The sequence below is a fragment of the Lathyrus oleraceus genome, chromosome 5 (assembly GCF_024323335.1).
Source record: "Lathyrus oleraceus cultivar Zhongwan6 chromosome 5, CAAS_Psat_ZW6_1.0, whole genome shotgun sequence".
Classification (NCBI taxonomy): Eukaryota; Viridiplantae; Streptophyta; class Magnoliopsida; order Fabales; family Fabaceae; genus Lathyrus; species Lathyrus oleraceus.
This window is the reverse complement of record NC_066583.1, coordinates 579440054-579465126: the sequence shown is the minus strand read 5'-3', so window position 1 is coordinate 579465126 and position 25073 is coordinate 579440054. Positions and strand designations below refer to the sequence as shown.

The 25073-nt window shown below is 34.4% G+C and overlaps 1 protein-coding gene across 1 annotated transcript; it reads right to left on the bottom strand.

Annotated features, from left to right (window-relative positions):
- Positions 1 to 10032: 10032 nt before the first annotated feature.
- LOC127086618 (putative calcium-transporting ATPase 13, plasma membrane-type) lies at positions 10033 to 13607 on the bottom strand. Its single transcript, XM_051027404.1, has 3 exons — positions 12179 to 13607; positions 11407 to 12093; positions 10033 to 11254 (listed from the first exon to the last, which is right to left on the bottom strand). The coding sequence occupies exons 1-3, from the start codon at positions 13497 to 13499 to the stop codon at positions 10209 to 10211; spliced, it is 3054 nt and encodes a 1017-aa protein (XP_050883361.1). The 5' UTR covers positions 13500 to 13607; the 3' UTR covers positions 10033 to 10208.
- Positions 13608 to 25073: the final 11466 nt, after the last annotated feature.

Here is a 25073-nt window from a genome sequence, read left to right as displayed (position 1 = left end):
TAATAGTACTTATGCTAATAATCCTAAAAGTATAAAATGAAATTCAAATAAATAAAAATGAGCTAGATTAAATGAAAAGGGATAAAAAATCAAAATGGTCCTCCTTTGACTTTTGGATCATTGGAGTTGACCATTTGACTTACACATATGATGGGCTCAGATGAAAAGTTATGTCTCATATGACATTGCACTGAGTCAGATGAAATGAAATTGATCAAGGACTTAAATGCAGTCGACCTACACTGGTACAGGGTATAGACTCAAAGGACTTAGTCAGATGAAACCTAGTGGTCAAAATTTGGAGTATGACAATGAAATTTCACATGATTTCTCTTGCTCTAGAACTTCTCAACAGAATGGAGTTGTAGAGAGAAAAAATAGAACTTTACAAGAAGCGTCTAGAACCATGATCAATGAAACATATGTTGCAAAGTACTTCTGGAAAGAAGCAGTTAAAACGTCATGTTACATTTATAACATGTTCTTTATAAGGCTGATTATGGGTAAGACTCCTTATGAATTGTGGAAAAACAAAAAACCCAACATTTCATATTTTCATCCTTTTGGATGTTCTTGTTTTACTCCGAACATTAAAGAGAACTTAAACAAGTTTGATTCCAAAGCAAAAAAATATATCATGTTAGGATACTCTGAACTCTCAAAAGGCTACAAAGTATATAACACTGAAACAAGAATTATTGAGGAATCAATTCATTTAAAGTTTGATGATAAGCTTGACTTTGACAAGTCAAAGCTAGTTGAAAAGTTTATAGATTTGGAGATTAGCTACTCAGATTCTGAAGGTAAGAAATCTGGGGTTAAAGACTCTGAAGACTCTTAACTCAAAGGTGCTCAACCTGAATCAAAATTTGCTGCCTCTTAAGCACCTCTAAGGAAACCAAGACAAAGTTCTTCACATCCTAAGGAATTGATTTTAGGTGATAAATTAGAACCCATCAGAACCAGTTCTTCATTTAAACCTTCTGAATAAATACTTCTAGGATTGGTGTCTTTAATAGAACCTACCTTCATTGACGAAACACTTCTGGACACAAATTGGATTTTGGCTATGCAAGAAAAGCTAAAACAATTCTCCAAAAAAGATGTATGGGATCTTGTGCCTAGTCCCAAGGGAATCCATGTTATAGGAACCAAATGGGTCTTCAGAAACAAGTCGAATGAGCAATGAGAAGTGGTAAGAAACAAATCCAGACTGGTTTCACAAGGTTATAATTAACAAGAGGGAATTGACTATACTGAAACCTTTGCGCCAGTGGCCAGGTTAGAGTTTATTCTTCTCTTAATTTCCTTTTATATAAATCATAACATCATTCTTTATCAGATGGATTTTAAAAGTGAAATTTTGAATGGCTACATTACTGAAGAAGTTTATGTACATCAACCCCCTGGTTTTGAAAATAAATAAAAAATCCATATTTTGTTTACGAACACAAGAAATCTTTGTATGGTCTGAAACAAGCTCCTAGAGCATGGTATGAAAGACTAAGAAATTTTCTTTTTAAAATTGATTTCACAAGATAAAAAGTAGATACAACTTTGTTTTGTAAAATATTCAAAAATGATATCTTAGTTGTGCAAATTTATGTTGATGCAACTCTTTGCAAGGAATTCTCTAAGTCTATGCATGTAGAATTTGAGTCTGATGGGATAATTAAAGTTCTTGTTGGGGATTCATACCAATCAAAATTCAGAAAGAACATATATCCATCAAAGTAAATATACAAAAAACTTCTGAAGAAGTTTAACTTGTAAGAATGTAAACCAACCAAGACTCTAATGCATCTAACATGTATTATGGAGAAAGATGAAAGCAAACAGGTAGAGCAAAAGGTATATAGAGGTATGATTGGATATCTCTTATACTTGACTGCTTCTAGACCTGATATTTTATTTAGCGTGTGTCTTTGTGTTAGATTCCAATAAGATCCTAAAGAATCCCATTTGACCGTTATTAAAAGGATTTTTAGATATCTGAAAGGTACTATTAATCTTGGTTTGTTTTATAGAAAATCCAATGATTACGTATTATTAGGTTATTGTAATGTTGATTATGCTAGAGATGGACTAGAAAGGAAGAGCGCTAGTGGAAGTTGCTAGTTTCTAGGTGATAATCTCATTTCTTAGTCTAACAAGAGGCAATCAACAACAAAGGTTGAATACATTGCAGCATCTGGTTGCAGCACTCAGATTCTCTAGATAAAAATCCAGATAGAATATTATCATTTATATGAGAGTAACATTCATATTCTTTGTAATAATACTTCTACAATTTTCTTATCAAAGAATCCTATTTTTCACTCCATAGCTAAATACATTAAAATCAAACATCATTTTATAAGAGATTATGTTCATAAGGGTGTAATTAATTTAAAATCTATAGACACAGACCACCAATGAGATGACATCTTTACAAAATCCCTTGTTGAAGATAGATTTGTTTTTATTCTAAAAAATATGAAAATGGAACTTTGTCCATAATAAAATAAAATCTTTTCAATTTGTGTGTAGACTCTGAATAGTAAAATATGGCTCTGAGATATATTGGCTCTGAACTAGTTATCCCTTTGAAGTTAGGAGGTTCTCTTGGTCAGAAGGTCCAAAGTTAAAACCCTTTTGAAATTTTCTGTCTTTTGGACTCTGAGTTTTTAATATTAATGGTGTAATCAAGCATTTTCGCATGGCTCTAAAGTAAGACAATTTTCCTATTTTAAAGTCATCTAAACATTTGACATGACCCTTTGGGATGATATTTCTTGGTTCAAGAGAAAATCTCTTCACTTACCTCCCTTTGTCAAGCTGCGTGTGATTTTTAAAAAAATTATTTACTTTTTCAAATTTGCTTTCTTATATGTCTTTTTAAATGACTTATTTTGGTCTTTTTCAATGTTTTGTAATAATAGCTTATGACAAGCGTGCCTTGTTGTGATTCTTGGTGCAAATTCTATTACTGCAACAAGCATTGATACCTATTGAGTCTATTTCGTTTAGGCTTCTGCCTACTCCCTCCTAAAATGTTTTAACTCCTTCTTTCTTTTTCTATTTAAACTTCTTCTTCACTCTTTTATTTTTCATCTCATCTTGCACGTGCTAGTATCACTTTCTAAAATATCCATCTTCCTCCATACTCTCAAATCTCAAAAAATGTCTTCAGTTTATAGTGTAGCTTAGCCCTCTTACCATTTCTTATGAAAAATTTATTGACTTCAACAAATTCAAGAATCATTGTCTTGATCTTCTAAGTCATGTTCATTCCCAAAAGTGGGAGAATTAATTTAACATGCTTGAAGGACCCATCTATCCTGTTCTCATTAGAGAATTTTGTACAAATGTGTCCCTCTTACATATTAGATAAGATGCTTCATGCATTAAGTCTAATGTTTTTGGAATTCCCATCACTCTAACTCCTACTCTGATTGTTAAATAAATCACGTGCGATGAGGATGAGGTTCATATAGACATGTATCTAAGGACAAGTCCATTCCTTGAAGCCATTCCAGATAATATCCTTGCCACCAAGAACAATTTGGTAAGTCTATCCTCTCTTATTGCCAAGGTAAATATCTTATCTTATGTTGACAAGCATCTTATCTTCTTTATCTTGTTGGGGACTAAGGGTTAACCTTCCCCTCATAATCTTAAACTTCTTAAGGAAGAAGATTATCGCCTCTCATGAAGGAATATCTTCTCATTCTTTTTGGAAGAGCTATTTTTGAACTTTTCCTTCAAGAAGGTATTGTTGAGAATGTATAGGAGGCTAGGTTAGCTGAGGCTCTGGAGCTCAGCTGGAGTCAGAAGCTCGAAGTAGCTTAGGACCTTTCAATGTTTGACTTTCTCCCCTCTAGTTTCTCCTTTCCCTGATTTTCTTTTGTTATTGTCTTCTTGTTTTTTTATCTTCTTTTGTATTATTATGTTCGTCAATGATTTTTTTTCTTTTCTCTTGTTTTTTACTCTTTGCTCTACATTTTACTTTCAGTTATGCTATTTTGTTTTTATCTTTTTGATTGATGACAAAGGAGGAGGAGATGAATATGATTTTGATATATCTTGTGACCCTAATAAAACCCAAACATTGTTAAAATCAAGTTGATCAACAATATTGTTTTTCTAAGTCTCAACTCAGGGGGGTCTTACAAACCTCACTCTGAAGAAACTGAGAAAAACATGGTAACTACTCAGGGGGAGCTTACAAACCTCACTCTGAAGAAACTCTGAAATTTGATAATTATAAAACTCAGGGGGAGCTTACAAATCTATCTCTGAATTTTTATAAATATGATTATCCAAAGTAAAAATTGTTCATCAAAATTTTCATCATCAAAAAGTGGGAGATTATTGGAACAAGTTTGGTTCTATAACTATCCTCTAGTTTTGATGATAACAAAGTGTAGAGAATAATATTTTACTCTAACTATTTTCCTGAGTGTGCAGAAAGTAGGAAACAGATTCTAACTCTGAAGACGTCGAGACTCTGAACCAAAGGATAAAAGCGTGTTTTCAAAAAAGTTAATTCTGATGTTTAGAGTCCACTCTGATTTGACAAAGTCAGTGTTTATGTTCATAAACCATCTAGATAGACTCTGATAAAGATTATGACTACCAGATTCTAAAAAGTCTCAGAACCCTATTCTCCAAAGACTCTGAAGTCTCACCAAGTTCTGAAGGCAAACTCTGAACTCTAGTCAAGCATCATCAAATTATATTAGAAGCTTCTGACTAGAAGATTTGTATCAAAAGGCCAATGACTTATTAATGTGACAGAAGTACAAAAAGAAAATATACTTTCTATGTAAACTAATCTACTATGTACCAATGAAGCTTCTCATGTCCCATGATCCTTACCAACTCTCTGTTGTAGGCGTCACTCTAATGTTGCATATGAAGTGACCTTCATATAACATCTACATTGAGGATAATCCAACTTCACCCTCTAACTAGTCTATTTGCTACTATTTAAAGAGGTCTTTGAGTATTGAAAGAAAAATAAGCACTGAACAGATATCAACACTTATACTCAAAGAGAACACGTGAAAGAGAAAATATAAAAAAAAAAGTGTTCCTCACACTCATACACTTAGAACAACTTTCCTTGAATATCTTTGTTATGTGTAACATTTTATTTAAACTTGTGCATCTTCTTTATTGAAGCATCTTATAACACAAAACCTGTTATCTTAACCTTTTGTTAATTTCCTTAAGAGACTAAGTTTATTTAGAACTCTCAATAAGTCATTGGCAGTAAGTCTTTGAGTTATTTTCCTTGAGAGACTACAGTATAGTAAAAAAAATTCAAGAAGTCTTAGATTGTGTGCCTTTGAGTTTGTTGTAATCAGTTTGATTATTGAATTAAGTCCTTATTGAGAAAGCGAAATCATTCAGGCGGGTGGATTGGACGTAACTTCGTTAACAACAAGCCATGAACAAAATACTTGTGTTCTTACCTTTATCATTATCTTTGTAGTTTTCATATATTGGGTGCCAAAAGTTTTTAAATCCAGAAACCCAATTCAAACCCCCTTTCTTGTGTTTCTTGAACCTTTAACCTTTGGCCTATAAACAAAGGCATATCTTCTCATTCTTTCATATCCATAAATGTGAGTTCTCTCTCTCTCTCTCTCTCTCTCTCTCTCTCTCTCTCTCTCTCTCTCTCTCTCTCTCTCTCTCTCTCTCTCTCTCTCTCTCTCTCTCTCTCTCTCTCTCTCTCTCTCTCTCTCTCTCTCTCTCTCTCTCTCATGCGTGCACACACACACACACACACATAAAATTAGCCATAGTGCTTCGAGAAAGTTCCTTGTGTTTAAATGAGGAAATTGTTCTAGAAGGGGTAATATTATAAATTCCTTAAGATTTCTTTTTGCTCTTGAGTGAATATTTCTTCCTTCTAAAGTATTTGCTTTGGGTTCGAAGCTAAACTCGTTAAAACTTTTGGTTTATGGGGTTAGTATTAGGTCTCCTTTTGATTCGTGAGCTGGGCTACTTAAGAAAAAGCACTCTTCCTAGGATCTTGAAGATAATTAGGGAAAAATATTCTTATTAGTTCTTGATTTCAACCTGGTATAAAAGCTTAACTTGGTTCGAGATTAGCTTGGTGTAAAATCTAGGTTCAGCCTATGTAAAATCTTCGTTCGGTTAGGGGTCAATATTTGTAAAACCTCAGCTCAGTATGGAGAATAGCCAGTTCAAAACTCCAATTTGGTTCGATATAAGTTTGTAAAAAATCTCTGTTTAGCTTGGGGACTAACCGCTTAAAGTTTTGTTCTCGTTTGGAATAAAGACTAACCACTTCAGTCCATTGTTGTTATTTGGTTCGAAGTAAACCTGAAAATTCATTTTCCTTGTATAATGGGGTTCATGAGCTTAAATTGTTAGAAGCTCATAAGTATTATGGTATACTCTTAATATCAATTCTTGGAGAGAGGAGTAGGTCACTTCATTTAGAACGAACCTCTATAAATCCTGGTGACATCTCTTTTCCCTTATCTTTTACTTTCCACAAATTTTATTTACATTGACTTTCCACTGTAATATTCAAATGTTTTCTCGAAAACATTTTTGAACTCTGATTTAGAAAACAGGTTTGTTTTAAAGCGACATTTTTCAAATCACTGCAATTGACTCCCCGTCCCTCTTATGTGTAGAGTCGCATGTTCAATAAGTGACATTAGATCCTAGCTTCTATTTAAATACTATTTGTCTCAAGAGGAGAATGACTTCTAACACTATTTTAAACAAGAGATCTTTCCTAAACGCATCTCCACCATTTAATGGTGATAGGTTTGTACTATGGAAAACCCGATTTAAAATCTTATTTCAAAGTTTTGATTTTGAATTTTGGAAAATAATAACCAACGATTTGTTTAACCATACTCACCACATAAGTGGAGAAGTAGTACATAAACCTGATTTTTTTTGGACCCTAGAGGAAAAGAGAAAGTTTGAAATTGATTTCAAAGCTAAGAATCTTTTTAGTCATGTCTTGTGATGATAATCAACTTCTTTATGTTCATAATTGCAAATATACCAAGGAAATGTAGGATACTCTTGATATGATATATAGAGTTTCTCCAAATATATAACAAGAATGAATGAACACAATGTAGACTATGTGCTAGCAGGTATAAATCCCGCATAAGAGTCTCTCTGAAGTTTTGATGATGATATAAGTTGTTGTTGTTGAAGTTGGTGGAAATAACTTTCAACTCTATGATGATGGTGACCCAACTATAACAACATCTGAAGCCTTATCAAGAAAAGAGGCTCCAGATTTTAAGTACTTATATGTTCAGTGTATCTATCAAAGAATCTTAAAGCCTCAGAGTAATGGAATAGAGGAAGTATGAAAGCTCTTCAGGTTGTGCCTAACTGAGTGGCTAGAGTTTTGTAAAAATAAGGAAGTAACTCTTAAGTTCTAAGGCAACTCACACTTACACACACTTAACATTTATTTTTTTAACCTTTTTATATCTTAAAAATATTTTCAAGACCGAGCTAAGTGATTAATAAGTTCTCCACTATCTTTTGAAAGGTTTTTTAACTACCCAATTGAATGGGGCTTAAGTCAATTGATTGGGAAAAAAAATAAACGAATAAATCGATTGGAGCATTAAGTAAATCAATTGGAGAGGGCCTAAACGATTAACAAAATGATTAGGACATCATCTTGATGACTTATAACAACTCAGTATCCTTTCTTTCCTTTTAAACAATCATAATTGATTGTCTTTCAAGGCTCCCAATCGATTGGAGCAATACACCAAATCGATTGGAAATTTAATTTTGCACATGTATCTTTTCCTTTTCTATTGTTTCCTTCTCCTATATAAAGGAGGGTTCCCTCCTCTTCATTTCACAATATTTTCCGAAGCTTTACGTTTTCTTTGGAATTTATCTCTCTATTTTTCTCTTCCTCTCTATATAAATATTTTTCTTTTCACTTAAGTTGATGTGGTGCTTTTGAATGAAATATTACTTGTGAGAATGAATTTGTATTGATCGTGTTGTTATTTTGATTCTCGAGAGTGAGATACTCTTGAAAAATCGAGTTTGGTTTGTGACATAAATCAATCATAAAATCTATGTTTTTGTTTTTAGAACTTTTCCGGGAAAAGTTTGTTTGATTATTTAGATAAGTCCGAAAAATCTCTAAAAGTTTTGTTAGTTCATCCTGTGTAAAAGTTACCTTTGGTTGGGGATAATAATGTAAAATCTCAATATCATATTGTATTAAGGTTCGTCGGTCAAACTTGGATAACTCTCTAATACAATTTCTCTAACCCCTACCATCTTTAATTTCTGCTAATTATTTTTCTTGTTCCTTATTACGCTGCTATTTATTCTATTTATAAGAAATTACTAACATTATCCAAGTGTAATTGAGAAAAGTAATAAAGTAATCGCTAATTTTAAATGCGACAATTCACCCATTTCTTGTGCTTGAAGTCACTATCAAACAAGTATCATTAGAGTCCAACTCTGGTTAAAGACTAATCGTCCTAGGAGGGAAAATATCTTCAAACTATTCACTAAACAAACTCCAACCCTTTAATGGATAAGGGTACAGTTTGTGGAAAGAGAAAATGAAATTTTTCATAGAAGGAATGGATTGTGGTATTTGGAAGGTTGTGAAAGAAGGTTCATTTGTTCCTACACATGATTTAAATGGTGTTGTAGTAAACAAACCTGAAAAAGATTGATCTAAAGATGATAAAGTAAATGTGTAGTGCGGTTTGAAAGCAAAAATCATCATCACCACTACTCTAGACCTTGATGAATTTTTGCGTGCTTCTCACTTCGAGACTGTAAAAGAAATGTGGGACATCTTCCAAATCACCCATGAAGGCCCTAAACCCTAAACCCTAAGGTGAATAGGGCAAGGTTGGGCACATTAATCCATGAGTATGAACTCTTCATAATGAAACCTGAAAAGAGCATTAAATAAATGCAAACACGATTTACCTATATCGTGAGTCATATGAGAACTCTGGGTAATGCATTTTCAAATGAGGAAGTAGTCATAAAAAACTTAGATGTCTAAACCATAACTGGTAACCCAAAGCCACTACGAGTTTTTAATTTAAGTATTTTGCAACTAATGATACACACACCTTGTTTGGTAAATTGCGACAACATAAAATGAAACTAAATAGACTAGCCATAGATAAAGAAGGAAATAAGAAAAATAAAAGTCTAGCACACCATAACTGGTAACCCAAAGCCACTACGAGTTTTTAATTTAAGTATTTTGCAACTAATGATACACACATCTTGTTTGGTAAATTGCGACAACATAAAATGAAACTAAATAGACTAGCCATAGATAAAGAAGGAAAAAAGAAAAATAAAAGTCTAGCACTCAAGATCGAGTAATCCGGCTCTAATGGTGACATGTCTCTTATAGTAAAGAACTTCAAAAGATTTCTTTGGAATGAGAGGAAACAAAAGGAAGAACATGAAAAGGATGAGAAAAAAGGTCATCCATTTCAACATGCTACAACTGTATAAAGAAATGACACATCAGTCATCGTGTCTTGTGGCTAAAAAGGCATACAAGAGAAGTTCAAGAAACCTCGAAAAAAGAGAAATGAAATATATGTTGCATGGAAAGACAATGATAGAGAATCCTCAAATAATGAAGAAGAAGAACTTCTATCTCATGACAAAACATAAAGATGATGAGGTAACTTCTCAATGATTAGGAATCGGAGACCTCCACTTCCTAACTAGCCACATCTTTCTTCAATCTCTCTATGAAAATATTGGTGCAATTGTAGTGAAATTAAGTGAAGTTGCGTACAGGGTATGGTGCCAAAATTTATAGAACTCCAAAAAAAATTAAACTTATTTACAAAAGTGATTATTAAAAAATGTAATCTAAAACTAGAGAATGTATCATGTAACAAATGTATTAAAAAATGTATAATCCAAATACAACAATCCCATAAAAGTGATTATTAAAAAATGAATGTATCATATAACAAATGTTTGGTGATTTCTACTGATACCATATTAAACACCTTTGAAATAGAAAGAGATCCATTAATATTAAATGAGTGAATAAAAAATTACATATTGTTGGTTCCTTATATAAGAGGAAACCATACATAACTGACAAGAAATAAAATAGGACTTAATCTAACTAACTGAAAACTCAAAAACTAACTGGATTCCACCTTAACAATATGGACTAATCTTCATAATCTCTTCTTCAAACTCAGAAAATCAAGTAATGGTTTATCTGAAACTGGTATCAACTTCACAACAAAACCAATTGGCCAAGAAGCAGAAGCAAGACCAATACAAATTATCCATTCTCTCCAATTCAACCTTTCTGTATCAGCAAATTTCTTCAAAAACTCAACCATCACTACTTGAAGCACCAATGTCACACCAACAATTCCCATAAACAATTTGCTGCTAAATATTCCTTCAAAAACATTCTTCTTCTCCAACTTCCTTGCATTGAACTCATTAAACACTTGACAGAGAACAAATGTATTAAAAATCAATGTGTCATTTACCTTTGATGTCACACCAAAAATAGTTTCACCTTTAAATTGTAGAGTCAACAAAATTACTATTTGGTAGATTGCTTGTGACAGAAGATTCCTCCACATAATGTTAGTTATAAGAGGCTTTGTTCTACCAACAGGTTTTTGATCCATTAATTCCTTAGTAGGTTTTTCTGTTGCAAGAGCCAAAGCACCTAATGTATCCATAATCAAATTGACCCATAATAATTGAACTGCTGTTAATGGAACTTCACCTGCTGAAACTGCTGCTACAAAATTGATAACAAGTGCAGCTACATTCACTGTTAATTGAAATTGAATGAATTTTTGGATGTTGTTGTAAACACATCTTCCCCAATTCAAAACTGTTACTATAGATGCGAAATTGTCATCTAATATAACAATATCTGAACTCTCTTTTGCAACTTCTGTACCTTGAATTCCCATTGAAAGTCCAATGTCAGCTTCTTTCAATGCTGGTGCATCATTTGTACCGTCTCCTGTTACAGCAACTACATGCCCTTTTTCTTTTAAGCATTGAACCATTAGAAGTTTGTCAAATGGAGAAGATCTTGCCATCACGCAGATTTTTTCAACTTTCTCTAACCTTTCTTCATGCGTGAAGTTGCGAAATTGCTCGCCTTCAACCACGGTTTCATCTGTGTCTTGATTAGCCTGAAGAATCCCGCATTCAAATGCTATAGCTTTTGCAGTGAAAATATTGTCACCTGTTATTCAGAGATAAAGTTAGATAATAGTTAGTTAACCAAACCTAGCACAGCCATTACAACAGTTGGATAAAATTGGACTAAACCGTTAACGTTTGACCATAACCGAACTGTTGAGCAAGTTATCAATAAATGAGATAATTTTGAAATACCTGTAATCATTTTGACATTCACACCAGCATGTTGGCAAGCTTCCACTGCCGTCTTCACCCCAGGACGACACGGATCCTTAATACCGACAAGTCCTAACAATGTTAAACCATTGTCTTTTACCACTATTTCGCTGTTTTCTCCTTCATCTCCTAGCTCCTGAGCTTCAACTTCAGCATATGCGAAAGCGATACAACGAAGACTACTAGCTGCCATACCTTGAATAATGCTTTCGAATTTTGACATCGCTTCATTGTCAAGATACTTCACAACACCATAAGCATCATAGTATTTTGAACACATTCTTAGTACCATCTCTGCTGCTCCTTTCCAATGTGCATTGATTTTGTTGTCAACATTTCTCCTCAACAAAACTCCACTTCTTTTCTTCTTTGAGTTGAAAGTCTCAACTTGAAGAATAGAACAACTTTTTGTCAAAGTTTCCATCTCCATATTCAATTCCAAAGTAGCCCAAGATAATATTGCCTTTTCTGTTGGACTACCAGAAAACTCAAATTTTGAATCAGAGTCTGATTTAGATTCATGAACACCACCAGTTGTATTATGAGCAACTCCTTCTTTGATCAATTGAAGAACAAATGGATCAACATCTAAATATGCACCATCTTCCAATGGTTCTAAACCAAGCCAAAATTTTGTCACCTTCATCTGATTCAAAGTGAGTGTACCTGTTACAAATCACACAAAATAGGTTTAGCTTTTCATTAAGATGGTAACCGAAAATCGAGATAACCAACTACCTATTAACAGTACCTGTTTTATCGGTGCAAATAGTAGTAGCAGATCCCATAGTCTCACATGCAGAAAGTTTTCTGACCATAGCTTGATCCGCCATCATTTTCTTCATAGAATAAGCAAGAGTCAAAGTCACAGCTAATGGCAAACCCTCCGGGATAGCAACGACAACAATAGTAACAGCATCGGAAATAATTCCAATCACTGCATTCATCACTTCATCAAAACTAGTCTTTCTTCCATTAAATTCTCGAACTCCATTATCCGTCTTTGTGTTCCCGGTGAAATATCGAATCAGCAATACAATAAGGACTAAAAACGCCACAGCCAAACCACCCTTTCCGATGGATGTTGTTAGCTTATTCAACCTCGCCTGCAAAGGTGTTTCTTCATCAATGTCATTGCTTATAGAACTCATCATTTGTCCCCATGTTGTGTTCATACCGACCGAGGTAACTAGCATTTTTGCATATCCGTCAGCAACTTTTGTTCCGGAAAACAAAAAAGGATGATGGTGTTTACTAATCTCTACATGATCGCTCTCACCGGTCATGCTTGATTCATCAACTCTGAGTGAATGTCCATCTACGAACAATCCATCGGCCGGTACTTGATCACCAATCTTCAAACAAACAACATCACCAACAACAATCTCAAAGATGGACACCTTTTGTCTGCGACCACTTCGAACCAAATCAATTTGAATATCATTGCTAACTTGAGACAATTTATCAAACTGTTTGTTTTGTTTGAAGTTACTTATGGATGACATTGAAATAACAATGAAAACCGCTAGAAAAATGCTTCCACCGTCATACCAACCTTCTTTGATTCCATGTTCTTTGATGCCAAACCCAAGTGAAAGAGAAGCACAAACCAAAAGGATTAGTATTGTGACATCCTTAAATGCTTCAAGAACAAAGTGAATGAAAGTTTTAGAAGGTGGCTTATTGTATGTGTTGGAACCAAACACTTGTTTTCTGAGTGCAATGTCTTCAAAATCATGATTGATACCAAACTCAGTGTTGGTTTGAAGAGATGAAGCAACACCTTCAAGTCCTCCAACATGTCTACGAAGGGTTTCAATGTTTTTCTCTTTGACAAGATCAACGAGAGTTTGTTGATCAATGGTAAAAGAGTGTGGTGAGTCAAAATCAACGACAGTGAAAGATGGTATTGGTGTGATTTTAGGTTTGTTGGTGAAAGGCGAGTTGAAAGCTCTAGAACAATAGATAGTAATGAAAGCATTATGCCATCTTTTCTTGTGTTTGGTATTGGTGTTGTGTGCATTGAGAAGTGTCTCAATGCGGTTCATGTTAGTGAACAATGTCAATGTCATGATTTGAAGAACAAAACAGCAATTTGTTTGATGATAGAAGAGAATGAATGAGTTTTGAAATTACGGTTGATGGTGTAAGATATTATATATTGATGAGTAACGTATCAATTTACGCGGTAACTTATCAATGAATAAAATCAAATGAATTCCTTAACAGGTAAGTATATATAAATATATAGATATAGATTACAACGTGTCGACAAAGATTATAACGTTATTGAGGATGTTGCTAGGAAGTGGTGCATATTGCTTTAATTTTGTATATGTTTGACAACATAGTCAGCTATGTTCTCGACAGGTAGTCCAATGTAACAGTAAAGTTACTTTATGGTTTTATTTTATGATTTTTCATTGAAGCTATTATTCCAAATATGGCATGGTATATTTTGAAAATTCATGAGTATTTTATGAGAAATTTCAAGTGTAAAATTCTGGGAAAATGAATGGAACTTTCTTTGAGCATCGGAACAAGATTCTCCATTTTAGTTTAGACGGTTAAGTAAATTTCCTTACGATACTTATTTCTTATTTTTAGTTTATTATAGACTTTAAATAAAATATTTAATTTTATATTTATTTTAAATAAAAATTTCTTTATAAATACTAAGACATCAAAAATATAATAAAAAGAAAATTTGTATACTTAAAAAGTAGATAGACTATTTGATTTAAAATTAACAGATAAATGAATTTTAACTTTTTTTATTATTATCTTCATTCCATAAAGAGTTATCTATTTAAAATAAAAAAGTGTCTCGAAATGAATCAATCATTTTAATTTTTAATACATTTCTTTTAATTTTATTTTTTAATTAATACTATTATTTTTATAATTTTCAATATATAATAAAAATATTTTAATAAAAATATTATTCTTTCTTCCAATTATTTTAGGAAATAATCAATTGAATCATGGATATAATGGGATATTGGGAGTAACCTCATATTTCAAGACACTCTTGTATTTGTATTGAATTGAAAATTGATTTTTGTATACACTTGGTCAATGAGATATTGACAATGAGAATGACAATAGTTGAATGAGTCAAATCAAGGTATACTAGTAATAAAGGGTATATTAGCAATATAAATATTAATTATTTAAAAATAAATAAAAATTGTTTATAATAGTGACTAATATTTAAGATGGTTTTTTCTTCTTATGATTGGAGGGAGTATATAATAAAGACCTTTTGCATCTTCTACAACACACAATGAGTAATTTGTAGGTCGGAAATGTATGTTTCAAAATTGGATGAATTATTCAAGAAAATTTGCTAACCGAAGGTGAGATATTACTTTTTGTAATGCTAAATCTTATATATATGTACAGGGAATAAATAAAAATTGGTGTTATTGAATTAATCTATTTATGTAAAGTTTTGTATGAATGATTAAAAATTGTAAATAAAAAAATATATTTATAATAATATGTGTATGAAAAATAAAACCGATATTATATTAGATCAATAATGTAAAAAGAATTATTTGTTGGATTCCAAACTATATTATTCATATTATCAATCATGAATGATTATCTTTCTTTCTAATTAATAAGTTCTCAATAATATATATATATATATATATATATATATATATATATATATATATATATATATATATATATATATATATATATATATATATATATATAATTTAATTGAACAATATCATGTTAGAGAATTAAATTAATTTGATTTACCTTTATTATTTATTACTATTGTTTATTCAAATAATCTCAGGCAATGATGTTGTTTTATTTATGCTAAAATTATTGTATGTATATCATGTTAGTGGTCTTATGGAGAGATTTTTTTATTATTTTCTCGGATGTTTAGACCTCTCCAATATTATCCTACGGTGGATTCAAATATTATGTAGTTTTTGTTATCACTTTAGAAAGATATTCTTGGATTTATCCCCTCAAACACAAATTCGAGAATTTTTTATCCAAATAATTCAATTTTTTCAAAAAAAAAATTAAAATAATTCATTTTTTAAATTATTTTTTAAAATATCTCACTTTGAAGAGATGGCGTCAGATGAATTGGCGCATGCTCCGTAACTTAGAGAGGTGGCGCTAATTGAATTGGCTAGTACATCTAGTGTTATCAATCCAATTGGCGTATGTGTATTAATTTATAAACTAGTCGCCAATTGGTCTGCCACTTATGTGTGTTTTGTATTTTTTTTAAAATATTGTATATTTTAGATAAAAGTCGAAATCGGACCAATTGATATTAATATTAATACGCTTTTACACAAAAAGACTAATGTCGTTGACTGGGATGACCTAACCGACCTCCGGCCCCACATCCCCTAGCTATCCAAACGCGTGGCCCTAACCCACGTTGATGATTCACCCCATGTGTTTGAGTATCTGAGGGGCCAGGAACATCACCACCACCTGCAGGAGATTGCCTAAGATATTCAGACAAATCCGCGTAGTCTTGTGTATGCATTAAAGCGCTACCGCCATAGCTGAGTCTGTGACCCATGCCAGAGTAGTTGGGATGTGTTTGAGTTATTGGAGGGCGACCAGGACGATTGAAGACCGACATTGGTGTGATGATGCACCGAGAAAATGTTAAAATGATTGTTGTGGTGTTTGGTAGTCATATGGTTGTTGTATGTTTTGGTTTTGTGATGAGAGGAGTGAGGGTTGGTGTTAAATGATCGTTGAGTAGGAGGAGACGATTAGTGTTAAATGATTGTTGCGGAATGCATGAACGGCGTATTCAAAAACATTAGAAATCTACCAATAACCGCATTGGTCAGAACAACCTATTTTAGGTTGGCATCTACCTTCGCAATCAGAGGTGAAAGATGAAGTGTAGTGTTAATGTCAGGTCAATTATTCAGTGAATGTTGTATGAAAGTGATGAAAGAGGAAACTATTAAAACTAGCACACACGCGGTTACAATCTTTGACCGTCATGGGCAAAATTTTAGTGTACAGGAAACAATGAACCACAATGAGGGGGGACCAAACTTATCCTATGTTGTCAGACTAAACAGAAGTTGGTGCGATTGTGGAAAGTTCCAGGCCTTCTATATTTTTTGCTCCCATGTCATTGCGGCATGCACACATACTCGTCAGGACGCTTACAGCCGTTTATCCAATGTTTACAAGGCCATTACCGTCATGAATGTGTATAACGAAAGCTTCTCAATGCTAGCAATGGAGGAATACTTGCCTCCATATGAAGGGGACATAGTTTGACACAACGATGAGATGCGAAGAAAGAAAAAAGGACGGAAAAACAACACGTGTATTAGAACAGAAATTGATATGACTAATAAAATGATAAGATTATGTAGTATATGTCGTCAACCCGGACACAATAAGAAAAAATATCTAAATCTAGGAGCAACTTTTGCATCATAATTTAGTATCTCCTTTCAATTTTTGTAAGCTTTGAGTTTTATATATTAATAACTTTTTGTTACAACAAGGTTAACAACAAACATCACTCCAACATAAGCACACTTAAAACCGAACAAGTCTAAATAAACAACACAAACAACAAATATCAAAACAGATGAAAATACTTAACGACAACATTTAAAAACAACATTTCTAACTAATTACAACAATCAAACTGATATCATCTGGTCCAAACATCACTTCCCTAGCATCCTTATCAGTTTTTACTCGCACTCAACCACGTACGTCATCGAGTCTCTCAATACTTCTAATTTCCCCTTCTGCTATTTTTCCATCTAACCAACGAATCAGCTCCCTCTTTAGTTGATCGAAATGACAGATGTTCCAGAAGAGCATCTTCATCGGAGGCTTGTCTCTCGAATAAATCACTTTTTCATAACGGCGACGAATACAAAACATGTTTGCAATATAATGAAAACAGATGTGGAATAATGAATCAGACAACACCTCTATTAATACAAAAAAAAATACACATTACACTGAGGCGCCAAACAATTGACGTTTCCTCTCATTTAGTACACATGGGCGCCAATTGGATTGACAACACCGTGTGTTATAGCCAATTCAATTGGCGCCCCCTCTTAAAAATTAAGGGTAGACGCCAATTGGTCTGGCACCTATGGCTTAACTTTTTTTCTGAAACTGGGGTAGTTTGAGAAATTATTTGAAAACTGTGTTATTTTGGAAATTGTTTTTGAAAATGTGGGGTATTTGACTAAAATTCCAAATTCGATGTCAAAAACACATTCATTAAATTTCGGTCATTTGTCCTCAACATCGTTCCCAAAACCAAAATTGTCATCGTCGCCCACTCAAATGATCCTGGATCATGGCATTGTCACTCGATCCCAAAACAACATAATCAAACCCCTACACAAGATGAACCTCTCTGCCACTCCTCTTCCATCCACTGAACCACAAACAATCACGCAGGCTCTCAAGGATCGAGCATGGCGAGAAGTAATGCAAAAGGAATATGATGTTGTATGCGCCAACAATACTTGGACTCTAGTTCCACCCTACCCCCACACAAAACTTGGTTGGTAGCAAATGGGTATTTCAAACCAAATATCTTCTAGACAGTTCAATTGATTGTTTAAAGGCAAGGCTCGTCACAAAGGGTTTCCATCAACGGCCCGAATGGGATTTCCATGAGACGTTCAACCTCATGGTCAAACTGACTACCGTCAGAGTCATTCTCACATTGGTTATCTCCAAGTGTTGGCGCTTGCATTAACTCGACGTTGTAAGACCCCAATTTTTGCCCTAAGATCCCTCATGGCTCATATCATATCATAGCCTCAAGGATCAGTGCATGCCCTAGCTTCCCTCTTAGTGGGTGGGTGTCTTGTGAGTGTGATTCCTGATCACCGAGCATGTATTGCATTTGTATATCATTGCTTTTCATATGTTTACTAACCAAAAGTACAAAAAATATTGTCATTTAACCATGTTTCTTGCAGATGAAGCAATCATCAGTCAAACAGTCAAAATCAGCCATTGAGCTAGATGGTGACCATTCTTGAAGAATTTGGGCACCATGATCATTCATCAAAGATTCATATGACTTGTGATATCATTTGGAATCAAGATCTCAATTGAAAGAGGCTTGGAATTCATCAGAACATGGCCCAGTCAACCAAAACCCTAGAAAAGTCAACTGTGGTCAACTGTACATTTAATCAGGGATTGGAGGGTGTGAGATGGTTAGAAAGACCTCATTCATGTCCATACAAGCCTCATTTGGCATTCAAAGATCAGGGTTGAAGGATTTGAAGTCAGACAAAAGGTTTCCAAAAATGGAAATGACCTGTAATTCTCACCTGCCAAAAATGGAAAGTTTTTCTCCCCAAAATTACTTCATCATACAAGCTTCAAATCAAAATTTGTCCAACATGAAAGTTGAAGATCTTGTTCTTGCCTTTCCAAAAAGTCCAAGAACACTCAATTCCCATGAGTGGTTGACAAGATATGGTCAGATCAATTTCAGAAAATGCCCGAATTCAAAGTGGCATAACTTTCACATGGAATGGCCAAATTGGATGGTTCTTCTTTGAGCAAACCACATTTGATATGTACTTTCATAATCCATCATCACATTTTGCCAAAAGCCTTCATATAAAAAGGTCGTTTTTCAAGTGTATTAATTAAAAACCAAGGGCAAAATGGTCCAAAACTCAAATTACATGGAATTTTGGCATGGGACCAATTCCAATAGCTTCTAAATGCAAATTATGACTTGTTTGAAGTGATAAATCACTGTTACATTGCATGGAACTCTCCAAGGGCAAAAAGGCCAAATTGCTTAAATATGCATATTTCACTAATTATCATTTTTGGCTAATCATGATTTAAGAGTGGATTAGGCAATCATATATAAGCTTAATTATAACAGAATTCAAGGGGGAATAATCACAATTTTCAGATTCATCCAAAAAAATCTCCAAATTCTCTCACTTTTTCTCCACTTTTTCACAATTTCACATAAGCATTTTTTCACCATTTCATCCATAATTCACCATTGTTTGTGCTTGTTTTTGGTATAATCTTCATCTGCAGGCATCGGTAGAGTTCTGTTTTCGGCGTTTTAAGCAAGATTCGCACAAGAACTCCATTGTTTGAAGCTTGAGTTCTTCCATGGCAGCTGCAATTTTCTTCGGATTCGAGCACTTATGAGCTGGATTTTCACCATCAATCACCTCCATAATCAATCTACTACATCTGTTTTTGTGAATTGGAGCTAATTACGCAAAGATTTCGCACCGCCACTCCAAGAAGGTGAAATTTCGAACTCGTTAATTCACGCAATTGTTATATGCATCTTGTAGTGCGTTGAATGTAGAACATTTTGCCGTTTGAATCGCGTAATTTCATTGAGTATTCATGGAGATATTTGGATTTAAAGATTGTGCACCAAAGCAATTCTTGAATAGATCTTTTTATATGTTAATCTTTAGCCAAAACCATTGCCATAATCGTAATCTACACTGAGAGACGGAGAGATCCATATATCATTTGCGTGTTTTGGTGAAGAAAAGTTCATCACCGAATCTGCAGTGATGAAGAGCTATGAACGCATGAAGCTCGCGAAGAACAAGCGAAATTCTGGAATTCCTCCGCGTTTAATCCATTCACTCGCTGGCCAATTCGAATTTGGTGTTTGGCGCCATGATGGACGAGTGAGATGCCGCCACGGCATTAATGAGACATACTGTACCGTTTTGGAGTGGCTAGGCATATGCACGTTACTGCCACTTGCTGTAACATCAAAACAATTCCATTAATTCAATTAATCATTAATTAATTCGTATAACAATTAAATAATTATTCATAATATTACAAAACTAAAAAAATTCATATAAAATTCATTTTTAATCCAAATTAAGTGGGACTTTTTTTGTTAGATCCCAATTTTTGTCTACTTTTTTTTAGGCATAGTAGTGTAAGTTGTGCCTAGTAGAATTGTGGATTTGTATATTAATCTTGATCATGTGTGACATATTTGCATGTTTCACCATTTTAATCACCAAATGCTCATACATTATCCAAAATTAATGAAATTTAATATGATGATTCTTGATACATTTCTGGAGATTTTGGTATATCATTTGTGATTTTTGGATCTCTGGATTGGTAGATATGATTTTTTCTTTTTGAGTGTGACAGTTTGTGTCACACTATGCTATGCTGAGTTCATGAATTAATTTTCCATGCTTCCCTTAGGCCAATGGTCCTGATTTTTTGCATGAGATGACTTGTATATGTTAACTTTCAACATGAATTTTTGTGGATTCAATTGATCCATTTTCTATTTGATTAGGATTTTTGATTGCTGCTTAGCATTTTTAGGGCTTTGCTTGTGTAACATTTTTACATATGTTGCCAAATTCTCATCCCTAATCCTGTAAATATGAAATTTGGTGGAGTGCTTCCTAACATATTAAGCTTCCATTTGGCTTTGGTCCTACTCATTTCTAATTTGATTTCACTGTTTTACAATGGATTGAAGTTGATACTCATTTGGTGACTTGGTTTGATTGTGTTTTTGCATGCCTTAACATGTTGATTTAATTGACATAGTTCCTTTTGTCCAAATGGCATGAAAATTGATATGTAGCTCATTGAATGCCCTCTGTTTAGGATATAATTTTTGTGGAATTTACTGTGCTGTTTTGATATTTTTCTGATTGAAATCATTCTGGTTGTTCATATGTGATTCAACTTTGATCACTTTGCCTTAAATTGTGCATAAAATGAAATTAGTGCATAGTTTGGATATGAGACCAATTAGGATCTATTCTTATTGGAATCATCTTGACTTTGATCATGTTTTACTTGCTGTTTTAAGATTTTTCCCTCTTTTGGACCCTAGGCTTGTCCTAGTGGTCTTGTTACTTATGTTTGAGCTTGACTTTGACTTTTCAGGTTAAAAAGCTAATGCCTTAAGGAGGTTGACTCATATTTGAGTTGTTTCATATGAACTAACTTGTGCTTGTGTTGTAGGGTGCTTGGTTCTCTTGGACTTGGTGCTATGCACATTATTGTTTGATTGTTGATTGATTCTTATGTTGTTGTTTTGTTTATGTTGGGATGCTGATTATATTTGATTGATTTCAGGTACCCTTAGTTGCTCAGTTCTCTTAAGAACTTGCATTGCTTTGCTTAAATAGCATTTGCATTGAGGTATAACACCTTCTTCTCCATGTAGTCTGGAAGACCTGGCTTGTTATTTAGCCAGGCAACTGTCTGAAGTCCTCCTTAAGAGGCGATGTTTGTGATTGTTTATGTTTGTCCCAAGCAGGAAAAGTCCTTTAAATAAGGCAATTGGTGGATATAAGAGATATGTAGCCTATCTCCCACTATTCTGTGAGTCTTCTCCTTGCTCCCATTACATGGTTGTAGCATTGAGATCCAAACCCAAGATCTATCGAGTCAATAAAATGTGGAGAGAGTTCCTGCTTTCTGAACTCCCACACCTTCTGATATTCAATACTCTCTCTGACCAGGGATAAGAGTGATGAGGCACACCCCTCATATCCTTTAATCTGCTTCACCTTAGCCCCTCAATGGCAAGGTTAAGAGCAACTTGAACCCTATTACAGTTGGCTTTAATGCCTCACCCTTTTGCTTGAGCCTCATTGAATGGTTATAGTGTGTGCTACTTGAATTTATGGGATTGATTACTTGATTCATTTATACATGATTACTTGATTTGCCACTGTGCATTTACTATCATTGATTGCCATCGTGCATTTATCATCATTGTTTGCCATTAGTGCATGATCATTTCATTTGTCCTCGTGACATTGTTGTTTTCCCATTGAGGACAATTGTAAGTCCATATTGATTGGCTTTTGTTCCTATGACATGGAAGGGATAGAGTATAAGACCACTTCATTGGTCACTCATATCCTCTTTGCTCTTTGATTGAGCTCGTTGTTGTATGTGAGGATTCATTGTAAGTCCATGTAATTTGGCATTTGTTTTCCTATGATCATATGTGGAGGTTAACCTAAGTCCAGATAGATTGGCAGTTGACTTCCATGTTTTGTTTTTGTTTTCCTTTATGAGATTGGAGTAAGACCATTTATTGGCATCCGGTATCATTGTTCATTTTAGGAGATTGGTGTAAATCCATTTATTGGTATCCGGTATCCGCTTTTGTGTGAGATTGGAGTAAGACCATCGAGTGGCATCCGGTATCACCTTGTCTTCTATTTTATTAACTTGTTTTGTCCCTCACTCCAAAGGACACACTTGAATCATCTTCTATATGATTTCAAGAGGTGAACCTCTAGGAAGTTTTACACTCCACCATCCATACCATTTTTGTTTCAAAATCCTTTTCACATTGTTGACTTTTCAAACTTGTATATACATGTTGTGCAAACATTCTCACTTCTTTCCAAATTAGAAACTTGGACCTTAAGTCCATGATTTTCCAAACTTCATTTTTTTAAATACTTCATTTCGAATTGACTTTAATCATACTTTGACCTTTTTGTAAATAATCCAAATAACTTCACCCATTCAAATGATTTTGTGGCTTTGTCCATGTTTGTTAAGTTTTCATACATTAGCTATAGGTTTGATTTATCCTAGTTGGTTGATATTAATCTCACCTATTTGTCCTTAGTTGATTGAATTGTAAATCTTCCTTGCTTATTATAGGGTTAACCCCTCTCTAGCAAGTTGAAGCTTTTCTCACATGGTGGACTTGTTGTTTCTTAAGGTTGAGTTTTCTCCCGTGGGTAACGTAAGACCTTAGTGCTTGTGTTTTAAAATTGAATCCACTAACTTTTGGAAGTTTTTAGCCGAACTACGGCGTTTTGATCCTTACCTTTGATGGAAGGTACGTAGGCAACGGGTTCATCCGTTCGAACACAAAAATAATTAACATGTACATTCTTTTCTCATCATCCCACTCATGTTTGCACAATATGTCAAAAACAAATAAATATTTCTTATACAACAAGTGTGAAAAAGGTTCCCTAGGAGTACCTAGGACGTGATGGGTGCCTAACACCTTCCCATTGCGTAATTTACCCCTTACCCCGATCTCTGATCTTTTCATTGGTTTTCTACGTGTAAAACTTCTTAGGCTTTTGTTCGCTTTTTAGCCAGTCCTTTGGATAAATAAAAGTGCGGTGGCGACTCTATGTTCATTGTATACTTTGCTTATGATTTAATCAATAGATCATATAGCGACGAATACACCGCTACAGACGTCAACAATGCGTTCTTGCAAGGTTCATTTTCTGAGGAGATGTACGCATGTCAACCGCCAGGCTTCACAGATCCATCTCATCCCAACCACGTATGTCGACTCAACAAGGCCATGTATGGTCTTCGACAGGCACCTAGAGCGTGGTACACTGAACTTCACTCCTTTCTACTCCAAATTGGTTTTGTCACCTCTGCGGTAGATGCGTCATTTTTCATCCATTCCAGAGAGTCAATCTTTCTTGCCTTATTGGTATATGTGGGTGAACACTATTATCACCACGAAAACCGACACAATCGTCACCCAACTTGTTCAACGCCATGATGATCGCTTCTCTCTCAAGGATCGAGGCACACTGTCATATTCTTGGGTGTTAAAGTCACCCTACATCATTCTGATGACCTGTTTTTGTCCCAAAGAAAATATGCTAGTAACGTACTCATCAAAGCTGACATGGAGGATGCCAAACCAATAACAACACCCGTCTCTGCATCAACTCCCTTGCTAAAAACAAAAGGTTAACCACTTCCCTCACCCACTGATTATCGTTGTATCGTCGGTAACTTGTAATACCTAAGCTTAACTCGTCCTGATGTTACATATGCAGTCAATAGATTGTCCCAATTTATGCAACATCCCACCTCATCTCACTGGGCTTCTCTCAAACGCTTACTTTGATACTTTATCGGAACTATCGATATGGGCATAGTAGTTTCTCCCAACTCATCCACAACATTACATGCCTTTTCTTATGTCGATTGGGCTGGTGATAGGGACAATTACGTCTCCACAATTGGATTCATCATTTATCTCGGTTCCACCCCTATTTCTTGGGGCTCCAAAAAGCATATAGTTGTAGCTTGTTACTCCCCGAAAGTCGAGTACCGAGCCCTTGCAGACACCGCATCTGAAGTTCTTTGGCTTCTGTCTCTCCTTAAAGAGCTCCACCATCAGATCCACCAACCTGCCATATATTATGATAATATGGGTGCCACCTTTCTCTCATACAATCATGTATTTCACTCCATAATGAAACACATTGCCATCGCCTATCACTTTGTTCGGGAGAATGTGCAACACGGTGTTTTCTGAGTAACCCATGTTTCCTCTGGCGACAGCTCGCCGATGTTTTGATGAAGCCTTTCTACCGTCCATAATTTGAGTTCATCATCAACAAGCTTGGACTTTCCCGTCTGTCGTCCGACTTGCGAGGGTGTGTTAGAGAATTAAATTAATCTTATTTACCTTTGTTATTTATTATTGTTCATTCAAATAAACTCAGTCAATATTGTTGCTTTGTTTATGCCTAAAATCATGGCATGTATATCACGTTAGTGGCCTTATGGAGAGGTTTTAGAAAATCTCTAAAACTGTCACATTCATCTGTATAAGAGCAAATATC

Excerpts from the sequence above, each read along its gene's own strand:
- LOC127086618 (XM_051027404.1), bottom strand. The coding sequence starts at position 13,499 with ATGACATTGACATTGTTCACTAACATGAACCGCATTGAGACACTTCTC. Across the intron at positions 12,094-12,178 it reads TATTTGCACCGATAAAACAG|GTACACTCACTTTGAATCAG; the intron begins GTACTGTTAATA and ends GATTTGTAACAG. Across the intron at positions 11,255-11,406 it reads GAATGTCAAAATGATTACAG|GTGACAATATTTTCACTGCA; the intron begins GTATTTCAAAAT and ends TCTGAATAACAG.